The sequence below is a fragment of the Oncorhynchus tshawytscha genome, linkage group LG08 (genome assembly GCF_018296145.1).
Source record: "Oncorhynchus tshawytscha isolate Ot180627B linkage group LG08, Otsh_v2.0, whole genome shotgun sequence".
Lineage (NCBI taxonomy): Eukaryota > Metazoa > Chordata > Actinopteri > Salmoniformes > Salmonidae > Oncorhynchus > Oncorhynchus tshawytscha.
In genome coordinates this window covers 29,782,870-29,798,053 of record NC_056436.1, presented here as the reverse complement: position 1 = coordinate 29,798,053, position 15,184 = coordinate 29,782,870, and the positions used below count along the sequence as shown (strand labels likewise).

The 15,184-nt window shown below is 42.8% G+C and overlaps 1 protein-coding gene across 1 annotated transcript; it reads right to left on the bottom strand.

Moving 5' to 3' along the window:
• Window positions 1–5,265: 5,265 nt before the first annotated feature.
• exd1 (exonuclease 3'-5' domain containing 1) lies at window positions 5,266–14,164 on the bottom strand. The gene is made up of 11 exons (XM_024430089.2): window positions 13,814–14,164; window positions 8,889–8,957; window positions 8,736–8,766; window positions 8,493–8,572; window positions 8,289–8,356; window positions 7,997–8,083; window positions 7,782–7,886; window positions 7,613–7,693; window positions 7,337–7,480; window positions 6,988–7,179; window positions 5,266–6,760 (listed from the first exon to the last, which is right to left on the bottom strand). The coding sequence occupies exons 1-11, from the start codon at window positions 13,935–13,937 to the stop codon at window positions 6,044–6,046; spliced, it is 1,698 nt and encodes a 565-aa protein (XP_024285857.1). The 5' UTR covers window positions 13,938–14,164; the 3' UTR covers window positions 5,266–6,043.
• Between the last annotated feature and the right edge of the window lie 1,020 nt (window positions 14,165–15,184).

The window sequence follows — 15,184 nt, the reverse complement described above, 5'->3', positions numbered from 1 at the left end:
GACACGTCCAACGCAACAAAACATATCTCTAGCTTAAACTGACAGATTTTTATTGTGATTTTTTTGTATTATACTAATTAGATTTTCATGGGGGCGCAGACATCAACCTTAGGGGGTTAAAGGCCTGGGTGCGAAACAGTCCATTTGATGCCAGTTGTACAGATTGGCACAGGGGTATTTGAGTACTATTCCGCAGGCCTGCCCTCTGCCCGGCTACATACGGCTCATCTGCTCACTCAATCTGTTCCCACTGTCGATGATTCAGTCTGCTCTGGCTGAAGGTCACAATATGGCACGGGCTTCTGGTGGAGAGAGAGAGTCCGCCAAAGGCCCCAGACAGCTTAGTCTCCAGCCTGCTGCCTCCCTGTGTACACAGGAGAGGAGAGGGAGAGATCACTGCAGAGAAGCCTGTGCAGATATTACACATTCAAGAACTTAGGCATGATGTACAATCAGTATTTAGTATAGGGCCTTTAAACGCAAAGGCCCTTACATCTGAAGGCTGATCATTAGGTTTGGTCACAGCTCTCCTCATGTCCTGGTGGAGCCTGACTAGTGACCACAGGGATACCTTAGCTAATCTTCAGTAGAGCATACTGCAATATTAATGCAGTGTTTTCATTTTTGCCCTACCTGAGTGGCCATCTGTGAAGCTTGGCTGTTCTCACATTAACTATTCATTCCTCTGTTGAATATGACCAGTGCTGCACAATGGGAGCTAATCGTGTAACTCTAGAGAGAGAGAAAAGGGGAGCAAAAGAGGGACTATATATGTAGGATGAATGAAAGGGATCTTATGATAACAGAGTAATGTATTATACAAGCAGATGGAAGGTGTGAAATACTGTAGAACCTGATGATTGATGTGTTTGTCCCTGTGGGCAAGGATAATAAAGTACAGATTATTAGTTCTATTGTTTTCACATTTGACCAGAAGTGGCAGCTAATGCTCAACCCGCCTACCTGCCTCAGTGCTCAGGTAAGACTGACTAATCAAAACTCCAACACTACAGGGCAATTAAATCACCCACCTCTGACTGACTCTGCTACTCAGGCAAAACCACAGACACCCAGGGGAGAGATAATGGCTGCCAACAGCAAAGCTCTCGCTGACACCTTATGCCAGTCATCACACCTAACGGCAGAGAAGTGTTCACTTGTGGAGCCACAACCACCCAGGCCTGATGATCAAGACCTGTCGGGGGGGGGGGCAGATGTGAAGAGTGCTCACACACAGGGGGAGAGATGATCAAGTCAATGACCCGGACACCGCTCTCTGCTCCTCTCCTTTCTGCTCAATCTGCTTAATGACCGGCAAGCTGTGGGCAAGATAAGCGCTTGCCCAGGCGAGCGCTCAACTCAAGTGTGAATATTAATGATGGTTTTGGCCAAGATGTGCTGGTGCAAACCAACAAACTGAATGATAATTCTAGAAAGAGGAGCAGAAAAGGAGAGGGTGGGACAATTCATTCCCCCCTCTATGGTTAATAATTCATGAAGTCCTATTAATTATGAACCAATCTGTAACCTAACAATAGTCAAGAGGGATGGTGGTTTCCTAGGAACATTGACCCATTTTAAATAGGACAGCGGTAACATAGTAGAAAGTAGTGGGTTACAACCGTTGTTTTGGGTCCTGTGACAAAGGGGATAATACAAGCCCCGGCAATGAATAATGCTGTTGTGTGTCGTGTCACGATGCCTCTGTGATCAGAGGCATTCATCCAATGAACCTGCCTGAGTCGGTGAATACAATCGTGAATGTCTGTAGTAGAGGTCGACCGATTATGATTTTTCAACGCCGATACCGATTATCGGAGGACCAAAAATAGGCCGATACCGATTAATCGGTCATTTTTTAAATGTATTTGTAATAATGACAATTACAACAATACTGAATGAACACTTATTTTAACTTAATATAATACATCAATAAAATCAATTTAGCCTCAAATAAAGTTCCTTGCTCAGAACATATGAAAGCTGGTAGTTCCTTTTAACATGAGTCTTCAATATTCCCAGGTAAGAAGTTTTAGGTTGTAGTTATAGGAATTATAGGACTTTCTCTCTATACGATTTGTATTTCATATACCTTTGACTATTGGATGTTCTTATAGGCACTTTAGTATTGCCAGTGTAACAGTATAGCTTCCATCCCTCTCCTCTCCGCTACCTGGGCTCGAACCAGGAACACATCGACAACAACCACCCTCGAAGCAGCGTTACCCATGCACAGCAAGGGGAACAACTACTCCAAGTCTCAGAGCGAGTGACGTTTGAAACGCTATTAGTGCGCACCCCGCTAACTAGCTAGCCATTTCACATCGTTACACCAGCCTAATCTCGGGAGTTGACAGCGCAATGCTTGCGAAGAGCTGCTGGCAAAACGCACGAAAGTGCTGTTTGAATGAATGCTTACCAGCCTGCTGATGCCTACCACTGCTCAGACTGCTCTATCAAATCAGACTTAATTATATCATAAAACACAGAAATACGAGCCCTAGGTCATTAATATGGTCGAATGCAGAAACTATCATTTCGAAAATCATTCCGTATTTTATCTAATGGGTGGCATCCCTAAGTCTAAATATTGCGGTTCCATTGCACAACCTTCAAATGTTATGTCATAATTACTTAAAATTCTGGCAAATTAGTTGGCAATGAGCCAGGCGGCCCAACCTGTTGCATAAACTCTGACTCTGTGTGCAATGGACGCAAGAGAAGTGACACAATTTCACCTGGTTAATATTGCCTGCTAACCTGGATATCTTTAAGCTAAATATGCAGGTTAAAATATATACTTCTGTGTATTGATTTTAAGAAAGGCATTGATGTTTATGGTTAGGTACACGTTGGAGCAACGACAGTCCTTTTTCGCGAATGCGCACCGCATCGATTATATGCAACGCAGGACATGCTAGATAAACTAGTAATATCATCAACCATGTGTAGTTAGAACTAGTGATTATGATTGATTTTTATAAGATAAGTTTAATGATAGCTAGCAACGTACCTAGGCTTCTTACTGCATTCGCGTAACAGGCAGGCTCCTCGTGAGGCAGGTGGTTCGAGCATTGGACTAGTTAACCGTAAACTTGCAAGATTGAATCCCTGAGCTGACAAGGTAAAAATCTGTCGTTCTGCCCCTGAACAAGACAGTTAACCCACCGTTCCTAGGCCATCATGGAAAATAAGAATGTGTTATTAACTGACCTGCCTAGTTAAATAAAAAGGTGTGGAGGAAAGAAAATGGGGAAAAAAACGGCAAATCGGCATCCAAAAATACAGATTTCCGATTATGAAAACTTGAAATCGGCCCTAATTAATCAGCCATTCCGATTTAATCGTCAACCTCTAGTCTGTAGTGGATGTGTTCTTATGGAAATATTGTATACCAATAATAGTCCCCCAAGTATAGATAGAATGGTGAGATTGTTCCTGTTGAATATATAATCAATTCCCATGTAATTAAGATGAGCGGTTTTGAAGGTTGGGTATTAAGTTTATAGTACAGATAAAGCATCCAGTAACTGAATGAAGGAGTTTATTAATTGTATTGTTGTTTATTTAACTGTGGAAGGAATTGCGTCTGACGCACATGTAGACACCATGAGCAAACAGTAGACCTCCACGTTCCTCCGGGGAAGAGCCACAACATGGAAACAGGTTTCTAGTAACCAATGAACGAACACAGCTAGAATTTCTGAAGATTGTGTTTGTCTGTGTCCTACCTTTCCGACACTAAAAATAACCATGCACATCCTGCTGCGATGTTCAAGGTGTAGTCGACTGTCCTTCTGGTAGGAAGCCATGAATATCGTGTGACAAGCGCCCTGTTCCTTCCTCTCAGGCCTGAGAAACAGGAAGTGGAGCTCATAATGCATTATTGTGACAGACAGGAAATGCAGTGTCCTCTAAAATAAGGGTCCCTCTCTACCCGTCAATGACCGGTCCCAGCTGTCTACAGCCCTGTGGTAGACCTCCCTCTTCCTGCACCCCTTTCTTCACATCAGCAAAACACAGAGACTGGGGAGATACAGCCTACTGAACAACTAGAACCAGAGTGTTTAGACAGACCCTGAAAAATCGACATCCCCTTCATCATATAGTAAAGAAAATGATGGATAAACAATGGGAACGTTGACTGTTTTATGACCAAAGGCAATGACAGACTGGGCCTGCTCAGTTCCAGGAACTGGAAGAGTATGGCAAACAATGGATTGGGCCATGTGATTTCTGCCAACCATACACAGTACACTTCATATGTACTGACTGACACAACAGTGAAGAGAACCTTGTCAAAACCTTAATGCAGAAGGGCTCTTACAGCCACTAGTCAATGTCTCAAGACTAAATTGATTGGAATTCTATTTTCAGTCACATTACTGGAAACAAGATGGTTTCAATTTGAAATCTAAAAGAAGCTCAAAAGGCCTAGGAGGCTAGGAGATGAAGTACAGAATAATCCATGATCTCACCATATGTCTGCTGCAGAGGGACAAGCGAGCCATGAAAAAAAGAAGTTTTGATCAGTCATGGAATTTGCTGAAAACAAACTGGCTTCCTATTTTTTTTTTAAGTAAATGGAGAACAAGCTATGAAGGAAAAATACTACCCTTTTGGTGCAGGCTGTACCTGCACCAAACTATTGTGATAGTCAGAACTATACGATGTATAGTCAAAAATAATATCCCGATATGCAACTATCAATCTGCCCGCCATTCACTACTATCGATCTAGTCCCTAGCAGAAGCTGAGGAGGAGCAAGTTGCTAAGAGAGATGAGTCTTTGTGCTCTGCTCCCTCCTAGTTAATTAAATACTACTTTATCTGTTTCATGCCTTCAAAGAGGGTACCTGGCATGAGCCCAAGCTGCTATACGTAGATAACCATGGCAATAAGACGTGATTAATGTGGGCCCCATTTGTACTGCGCGCCCTGCTGCGGTTTAAACACATTGTTTGTCTTAATATCCTGTTGATCCCAAACTGCACCTCTGAAAATGTATTCAAAGTGGCTCTTTGTGGAACACGTGTGTAATATCTGCATTGCAGGATCCTAATTCAGGAAGCCCATAAATTAATAAAGACATGGCTTTGTTTTCCTATGTAAAACATAGGCAGGTGTTGGGTACTTATGACCGTCAGCATCTGAACTTCTTGAGTGATTAGTGCTGCAGACAGGCAATATCAATTTCATGTCAACATCCTGCATTCATTCTGTGCCAGCTCTAATGGTTTTGCAGTCATCTGTAATCAAAGCAACCTTCCAGAAACAATGTTTTTCTTTCATTAACAGCACATCTATCAATGCTTTCCTGCGTTCCACCTCAATTAACAGCAACCATGAAGCCAAATTTAGTAAATTGATCATCCTAAGCTATATTGGGTACTTTATTCTGTGTTAGCATTTGTTTTACACAACTGACTATTGGACTTTGAGAAGAAACATTTTGAAATGAATGAATCATAAAAAGGTTTTTCATGTATACAATATTTTAATTTGATGTGCTTCATTTGGCTGAACTATAATTCTGCTGGTGCTGCACATATCATCCAGGTGTGGGCTGGTATGAATTAATACACTATGTTCTGTATTGTTATCAAAGGAATTAGTTGAACATTATCAGGCTGTAGCCTGGCAGAATATTCCAAGGGGCTCATTACCAAGTGAAATGACTGCACTTAACAGATTCAGAATGTACCATTACTCACGCAAATCAGGCCAGAAAGAGAGAGAGAATAAATCAGAGTATTGAACTGGTGTTAATTTAACTTTGTAAAGGAACAAGTGATGAACAGCAATTCAAGTCAATCTAAAAATAGAAGCTTAAATAAACAAATGTACAGGTTAACCAGATACCATGGACAACTCTAAATATCACTCATCCAATTATGATTTGATATTGTACATTTGAAATAGAAAAGCAGTTAACACCCAACATTGGTGCAATTTATATTGCAAACAGAATTGACAATTTACCGCCACCTAGTGGTCTTTGTAGAATAGAAGTGTACAAGTAATTTTGAACCAACCAATCCCAATCATAGGTGGCTCTTTCTAAATGAACTGAAGGAGAGACTGAGAGGAGAGGTGAGACCTTGGGGTTTCTGAATGAGGCCTCTCCCTGCACCAGGAATGTTTTCAGATGGCTGTACTGGGCTGGGTCTTGGGCCTGGGGGGACAGGCACCTCCACCCTCCCCACTAGGGCCTGGGTCTTCAGGGCTCCGGGGCTCTCCTTGGGGACCTGGGCTGCTGGTATCGGGAGAGCCAGGCCTCTTCCCAGGGGGGGGAACACAGGGAGAATGGGTGGTGTTGGGTCTTTCAACAGGGACCTCCCTCTGCCTGCCATTGTGTCCATCACTATCTCCAAGAGTCCTGGTGCTCCTGATTTAGCCACTGGGCTGACGACTCCAGACGGCTGTTTCCTGTAGCTCTGCTGGGCCTCTTGTGTCAGGGCACTGGTCATAGCATGGAGGTCAGAGGCCCCCAGGGTATTGCTGGGACAGGGTGTCTCTGCTGGGCCCTGCCCTGGTGCTGGGACTACAGGCCCCACTGCTGTGGGGACAGGAGGGTCTGTTTGTCTTTGGGTGGCTGTGTCCTGGCCCTGCCCATTCTGTGATGGGGGTAGGGGTCTGGGGTTGGAGCGCTCCAGCAGGCCCTGCTCAGTGACAGGATAGCGGTCGACGGCCCACTTCTGGCGCTTCTGACGCGTGTGCTCCAACTCCCGCAGCTCCCTGGGCAGCTCCAGAACATTGCTCTGTAGACAGACACACAGCTGCCCATTAGCTTCTGTATCACCACAACACAGACATTTATATCTCAGACCATTACTGCCATGGAGATCTATTCATTTTTATGTCACTAAATATTCTCTCAACATTGCCATATGTACAGTAATGAGTAAGTGGCTCTGGACGTTTGAGGATGTAAATACTATATCTGCGTGGTTGTGTTGGGTCGTGTGTGTGAAGCTCAGTGGCTCACCGAGCCGATGTTCTGCATGTGGACAGGTTCCTCTCGGCTGCCGCTGAGGTAGGAGTCCACCAGGCCTGTGTAGTCAGCCATGAGGGCATCCAGCAGCACCAGTCGTAGAGGCTGCAGGTGGATCACCGACAGGGCCATGACCTTCAGCAGGGATAAAGGGCAGGGACGCACGTACCACACCTCTTTGTCCTCCTATAGGTTTAGTACAGACACACAGATACAGTTTAGTACAGACACCTTGTATTTGTTAAAAGGTTTACAAGTCTTTCAACAGTTCTGTTCCACTGAGACAAAGACAAACACCACATCCATAATGCTGTGCTATGTTCCCTCCTTTAGGGTTCCGTACCTTGGTGAGCAGAGACTTGATGTTGAGAGAGGAGAGTTGTGACGAGGACATCTTCAAATGTAGGCTCACCACCTTCGGTAGGGTACTGACCCTGTCTGGCAGGAAGCCACCAGTCTCTGTGTAGAAGCACAGGATATCTGCCACCTATGGAGAAATAACATGACTACATTGCTGTGATAAGGCAGGTAGGACAACACCTGGTATGATGCCTACAGGTAAGTAAGAATCCATTCATAGAACAACATCATTTAGGCTGCACACTCTACAGTATACTACCTGAGTGTCAAAGACGTTGGTGAGATTTACTCCAAACTGAGCCATCAAACATCCGGCGAGACTCCGGCAGTCATGAGTGACCTGAACAACAAATATATACAGACAGAAATTGCATGAGGTGGAAGTGAAATGGGATAATATGTCAAACTCTCCCATCTATATTACTCACCTTTAATATGTGGTTATTTTCTAGGATCATGGACAGGCCATTCTTGAAGGCCCGGGCTCCAAGCAACAGGATGTCAAAGAGGTACACCTTGTTCTTAGTGGCAATCTACAAAGAGACATAGTCCAGTTCAAATTTACAACGATGAAAAGTAATAGATTGTGTGAAATAAGACACACATATGTAAAAGCCTAGGTAGGAACAGTCTCTTTCATCACCTGCAGCCAACAGAGTCTCTCGTGCTGGAACGTCCCGACCCCGTCAGCTCCTATCCCGATCACCTGCTGCTTCCGGATGTGCATCATCTAGGTGGAGAGAGCATGACCAAGCAAGGTGCTAGAGAGTTCAATCCGTACACCCACAGGACAGGACACACACCTCCTTAGGCTCCCACTAGATTCATTTCCCTCAAATGTTATCCACCTTTGTATGCCAATAGGCTATGTAATGTGAAGCTTACACCCAGGGCTAGGTGATATGAAACTGTGATTGTGAGGGTTAGGTACTCACAGCAGGACCAAACTTCTCATGGAACTCATCAATGACCACAAAGTTGACATGGCTCTCATCATCGTCATCTGAGGATGGCAGATATCTATTTGTAGTACTACATAGATCATATAAACCAACTAATGACAAAAACTAATGATGCAAATCTATGGCTTCTACTAGCTAAACGTGTACAATATAGTATTTAACCTGAGGTCAACTCACTCAGTATGAGACCCTTCCTGTAAGGCTGGAACTCTGCCACTGTCAGGTGACCTTCAGGTCTGTGGTCACTGGTGTTATCTCTGAGCAGAGTCTTTTGGTATTATTGCATGCAATACTAATGACACATTCATTTATCCGTGAGCAAAGTCAACTATTGTAAAATATGACAGATGCATACAAAGAATGATTCCATGGTTAGATAATCTTAAATCCATTCACTAATGACGTCAATATCGGACATACCGGTCAGACTTTGTTACATTTGGGAATTCCACTGAAAGATAGAAGGGTAAGTAATAGTTATACATAGCAGAAGACCAGAGATGATTAGATTCAACTTGTAAAAGTAGCTAGTAATAATGACAAAAATAAAAGTGCACGATTCTGGCTGCCTACCATTGAGAATTTCATGTCCAAAGAATAGTTTCACTCCAGGGAATTTCCTTCCATTCTTGACATCCACAACTGAAAAAGATTAAAGCCATACATTGCAGACTACTAGCTTCATGCAACAGTCAAATACTAGCTAGCTACACTACTGTTCAAAAGTTTGGGGTCACTTAGAAATTTCCCCCAAGAATTGTCCTTTAAAATAACATAAAATTGATCAGAAATAGTGTAAACATTGTTAATGTTGTAAATGACTATTGTAGCTGGAAATGGCTGATTTTTAATGGAACATCTACATAGAGTTGAAGTCAGAAGTTTACATACACTTAGGTTGGAGTCATTAAAACTTGTTTTTCAACCACTCCACAAATTTCTTGTTAACAAACTATAGTTTTGGCAAGTTCAGACATCTACTTACAAGTTCAGACATCTACTTTGTGCATGACAAATCATTTTTCCAACAATTGTATACAGACAGATTATTTCACTTAATCACAATTCCAGTGGGTCAGAAGATTACATACACTAAGTTGACTGCCTTTAAACAGCTTGGAAAATTCTAGAATATGATGTCATGGCTTTAGAAACTTCTGATAGGCCAATTGACATAATTTGAGTCAATTGGAGGTGTACCTGTGGATGCATTTCAAGGCCTACCTTCAAACTCAGTGCCTCTTTGCTTGACATTATGGAAAAATCAAATCAGCCAAAATTGTAGACCTCCACAAGTCTGGTTCATCCTTGGGAGCAATTTCCAAACGCCTGAAGGTACCACGTTCATATGTATAAACACCATGGGACCATGCAGCCGTCATACCGCTCAGAAAGGAGACGCGTTCTGTCTCCTAGAAATGAACGTACTGTGGTGTGAAAAGTGCAAATTAATCCCAGAACAAGAGCAAAGGACCTTGTGAAGATGCTGGAGGAAACGGGTACAAAAGTATCTATATCCACATAACCTGAAAGGGCGCTCAGCAAGGAAGAATCCACTGCTCCAAAACCACCATAAAAAAGCCAGACTATGGTTTGCAACTGCACATGGGGGCAAATATCACACTTTTGGAGAAATGTCCTCTGGTCTGATGAAACAAAAATAGAACTGTTTGGCCATAATGACCATCATTATGTTTGGAGGAAAAAGGGGGAGGCTTGCAAACCAAAGAACACCATCTCAACCGTGAAGCACGGGGTGGCATCATCATGTTGTGGGGATGCTTTGCTGCAGGAGGGACTGGTGCACTTCACAAAATAAATGGCATCATGAGGTAGGAAAATTATGTGGATATATTGAAGCAAGACATCAGTCAGGAAGTTAAAACTTAATTACAAATGGACAATGACCCCAAGCATAATCCCAAAGTTGTGGCAAAATGGCTTAAGGACAACAACGTCAAGGTATTGGAGTGGCCATCACAAAGCCCTGACCTCAATCCTATAGAAAATGTGTGGGCAGAACTGAAAAAGCATGTGAGAGCAAGGTGCCTACACACCTGACTCAGTTACACCAGCTCTGTCAGGAGGAATGGGCCAAAATTCACCCAACATATTGTGGGAAGCTTGTGGAAGGCTACCTGAAACATTTGACCCAAGTTAAACAATTTAAAGGCAATGCTACCAAATACTAATTGAGTGTATAAACTTCTGACCCACTGGGAATGTGATGAAATAAAATCTGAAATAAATAATTCTCTACTATTATTCTGACATTTCACATTCTTAAAATAAAGTGGTGATCCTAACTGACTTAAGACAGGGAATTATTACTAGGATTAAATGTCAGGAATTGTGAAACTGACTTCAAATGTAGACGTACAGAGGCTCATTATCAGCAACCATCACTCCGGTGTTCCAATGGCACAATGTGTTAGCTAATCCATGTTTTTCATCTTAAAAGGCTAATTGATCATTAGAAAACCCATTTGCAATTATGTTAGCACAGCTGTAAACTGTTGTTTTGATTAAAGCAGAAATACAAAAAAAAAAAACTGGCCTTCTTTAGACTAGTTGAATATCTAGAGAATCAGAATTTGTGGGTTCATTTACAGGCTCAAAATGGCCAGAAACAAAGATCTTTCTTCTGAAACGCGTTAGTCTATTCTTGTTCTGAGAAATGAAGGCCATTCCATGCGAGAAATTGCCAAGAAACTGAAGATTCCAGAACACAAACTGGCTCTAACCAGAATAGAAAGAGGAGCGGGATGCTCCGGTGCACAACTGAGCAAGAGGACAAGTACATTGGAGTGTCTAGTTTGAGAAACAGACGGCCTCACAAGTCCTCAACTGGCAGCTTCATTAAATAGTACCCGTAAAACACCAGTCAACGTCAACAGTGAAGAGGCGACTCTGGGATGCTGGCCTTCTAAGCAGAGTTGCAAAGACAAGGACATATCTCAGACTAGTCAATAAAAAGATTAAGATGAGCAAAAGAACAGACACTGGACAGAAGAACTCTGTCTAGAAGACCAGCATCCCGAACTCGCCTCTTCACTGTTGACTTTGAGACTGGTGTTTTACGGGTACTATTTAATGAAGCTGCCAGTTGAAGACTTGAGGCATTAAAATTATTTCACAATACTGATGGATTAGCTCCTATAGAGATATTACCATCTATGGCTGCAAATATTAAGGCGTATTATTCTAATGCAATTTTTTAAAGCTCTAAAATCACCAATTTGGCACATTACTGCACACATCAGGCTACACATATGCTCCCTCTAATTTTCCATCTCTCTCCCCTCTCGGAGAACCTGAGCCCTAGGACCATGCCTCAGGACTACCTGGCCTGACGATTCCTGGCTGTCCCCGTCCCCAGTCCACCTGATCGTGCTGCTGATCCAGTTTCTGCTGCTCTGCCTTTCTGCTGCTCTGCCTGCAGCTATGGAACCCTGACCTGTTCACCGGACGTGCTAACTTGTCCCGGACCTAATGTTTCGACCCCCTCTACCACACCTGCTGTCTCGACCTCAATGCTTGTGTAACGGATGTGAAATGGCTAGCTAGTTAGCTGTGGTGCGCGCTAATAGCGTTTCAATCGGTGACGTCACTTGCTCTGAGACCTTGAAGTAGTGGTTCCCCTTGCTCTGCAAGGGCCACGGCTTTTGTGGAGCGATGGGTAACAATGCTTTGTGGGTGTCAGTTGTTGATGTGTGCAGAGGAGCCCGGGTATGGGCGAGGGGACAGATGTAAAGTTACACCGTTACACTTGGCTACGAAAAGCCAACTAACATTTTACTTCTGAGGTGCTGACCTGGTGCATCCTCTATAACTCGGTACCGGTACCCCCTGTATATAGCCTCGTTATTGACATGTTTTTTTCCTTCCCCCTTTCATCAATTTAAATATTTACTTAACATTTTCTTAACTGCATTGTTGGTTAATTAAGGGATTGTAAGTAATAATTTCACAGTAAGGTCTACACCTGTTGTATTAGGCACATTTGATAAATACAAATTGATTTGAACAAAATTTGATTCAATCGACTGGTCGATCTCCAAGCCATTCCTAGTCTTTCAAATATTTATGTAAAAAAATCAAGCCTTGCGTTCCCATTTGTTTCGCAATGTTGGTGGTAGGTGCACTTGATTTTCAGCAGCCCTAGCACCGGGTAGGCAGTGTTCCCATTTTATGTATCTGAAGATAAAACGATGCCTACCGGGCAGGCCCAGAGAGCAAATCAAGTGCACCTATAGGCTGGCTAATTAGATAACTGCAGACACCGTGATCTGAGCTTCCTCAAGCCATAGACTGTAAAAAGAAACCTTGAACGCACAGCAAAGTTGATAGTGAGATTAACACTTATAACCATGACTAGTGAGACTCAATGAATACAGCGAATAGCTGCTGTTTTATAAGTTCATGCCGTTATTCAGCACTGTCAACCCTTTGTTCAACAGTTTTATAAGCAATAAAATGCACATTCGCCTGACTTCCACTCATGCTACAACCAGCACTGCAATGAAGGAGTATAACAACGTGCTTTGATAAGCGTTATTATTTTCATCTCGTCTTTTAACGTCAAGGAATATTTTACTTTCTCTGGTCATAGGAGTAACATGAATTGGTGCATGAGGCAGAAATAATGTAGTAGGACAAGTTTGGCCATCAGCTGGAAGACTCCCCTTTTCTCAGCGGATGGAGGGAGAGGAGGGACTATGAGTCAGGTGAGAGGCAGCCTCACCACTGCTCCATCCCTCCCCTCAGACTGGCCATCGGAAGCAGGCAGTCAGTCCAGTAAAAAAACTCATATTATACATATTGAAAAAGGTCTGAAAAGAACATTGGGCAATTACAGCATAGCCAATATGCAGTGATAGGGCCAAGTAGACCTGGAAAGTTTTTAATTGCTTAATGTTGCATAGGCTTACGTTCATTAAGTAATGTAAAGAAAAACTGAGTAGTGGCTCTCGTTTTGCATTTTGACTCAAATGATCGACTCCAAAAAGGTTGGTGACCACTGCTCTATAACCACTGTTATTATTACTTGACCCTACTGGTGATCTATGAACGTGTAAACATCTTGAAGAACGACCTGGTTCTCCACCAGGCAGAGCCAGAAGGGGACTGGTCACCCTTCAGAGCCTGGTCCTAGGGTCATGCCTTTCTAGGGAGTTTTTCCTAGCCACTGTGCTTCTAAATCTGTGGGGTTTTAGGCTGGGTTCTGTATAAGCACTTTGACATCTGCTGATGTAAAAATGGCTTTATAAATACATTTGACTTGGAGATGCTTTTGGGAAACGGGGTCCAGGTCAGTCTAGCACACGCGCACACCTTTCTGGAAAAACGCCTTTGCTGGCTAAATAACGTTAGCTACCATAGCAAACTTGCTGAGCTGAATGTGATCAGATACCGTGGAGATTCTTTGCAAAAAATATGACCATGTAAAACAGTTCAATCAAGATAATGTAAGTCTGTACATTAATTTTATATCTTACCGTCCTCTAAAATCACAGTTTTATTGGCGTTTATCCGCTGAACAATTCCAAGGAAAGTCGCAGTCTTGAGGGTCAATTTGATGCGCTTTCTCTTGAAGCTATCCATGAATTGAAAGTCGTCCATGGTCTTCTTTCTAAACAACAATTGCTATGCTTGTTGTTCAATGTATCAAGCAAAGCTAATGACAGCGAATCAATCTCTGTCGATACTTTTTTTTTTAACCAACATGTGCCTTGACCAAAGCAGGTGCGAGGAATCAACTACGTGAACGTGATTGATTGACGGCCAGGGGGTGGAGCGTGTGAGGGGTCAGGCCATACAGTCGCATAGAGATGAGTAGCTAGAGAACGCTGCATTGTAATGTCCCATATGGCGTCTGCGAGAGCAGATGTAGTTGCCACAGTTACAAACCCCGCCTATTTTTTTTTATTTAACTAGGCATGTCAGTTAAGAACAAATTCTTATTTTACATTGACGGCCTACCCGTATTTTTACAAAGTATTTGCTTAATACATGATTTAAACCCAACCTTAGCCACGCTGCTAACCTTATGCCTAACCTAGCGATTTCCCCCCCCCCTTCATTTTATAACCTTAACATCACATTACGATATAGCCAATTTGAATTCGTGGCTGTGGTAACAAGTGGAAACCGTGAGAAAATGGGCAGCGCCAACTCCATTCTAAAGTAGTCAATTTTCTTCCGCGACTACTTGAGTTGGTAAACAAACTGAAAGGTTCCAAACTGCCACCTATAGTGTGTTGTTTGAACAGGTATGATGCCATGCCTGGCGATTTACTGCCACTTTCAGTTATGGACCGTTTTCTCATGAGTATAATTCATTGGCTGATCCCTCCTGATGACCTGGATGGAATTATGTGATCCTTCCTTAACCCATAGGAAGTCCCACCTAGTTGACTACTTAAAAATGGTGAAAGACCTCAATGGAGCTGCTCATGCTAAAACAGACTTTTGGGCCCTATAGTGCTCTATCTCTGTGGTCAGGCATCATCAGGCAACCTTCTTCTTCTATATAATGGCGGGCCACAAACAAACATTTAAGGTGCATACCACTACCTATTGTTTCAGCTCGACCTTGCATGATGCTTGACAATAAATACTCCTTTCAATATTGATTGTTGTCCATAACCATGCTTCCGTCTACAGTTTTTATGTGAGTAAAGTCATATATAAAAATGTAAAAAATAACCACAGCTGTGATGAAAACAGGAAGTTTCTGTGTAATTGTATAAATGTTGACAGATAATTTGTTTGTTTGACATGGTGGGATGTTTTTGTTTAGGCAGTGGTGGAAAAAGTCAATCAATCAAATCAGACACAGCAGTTGCATTAAGGAGAGGTATATCTAT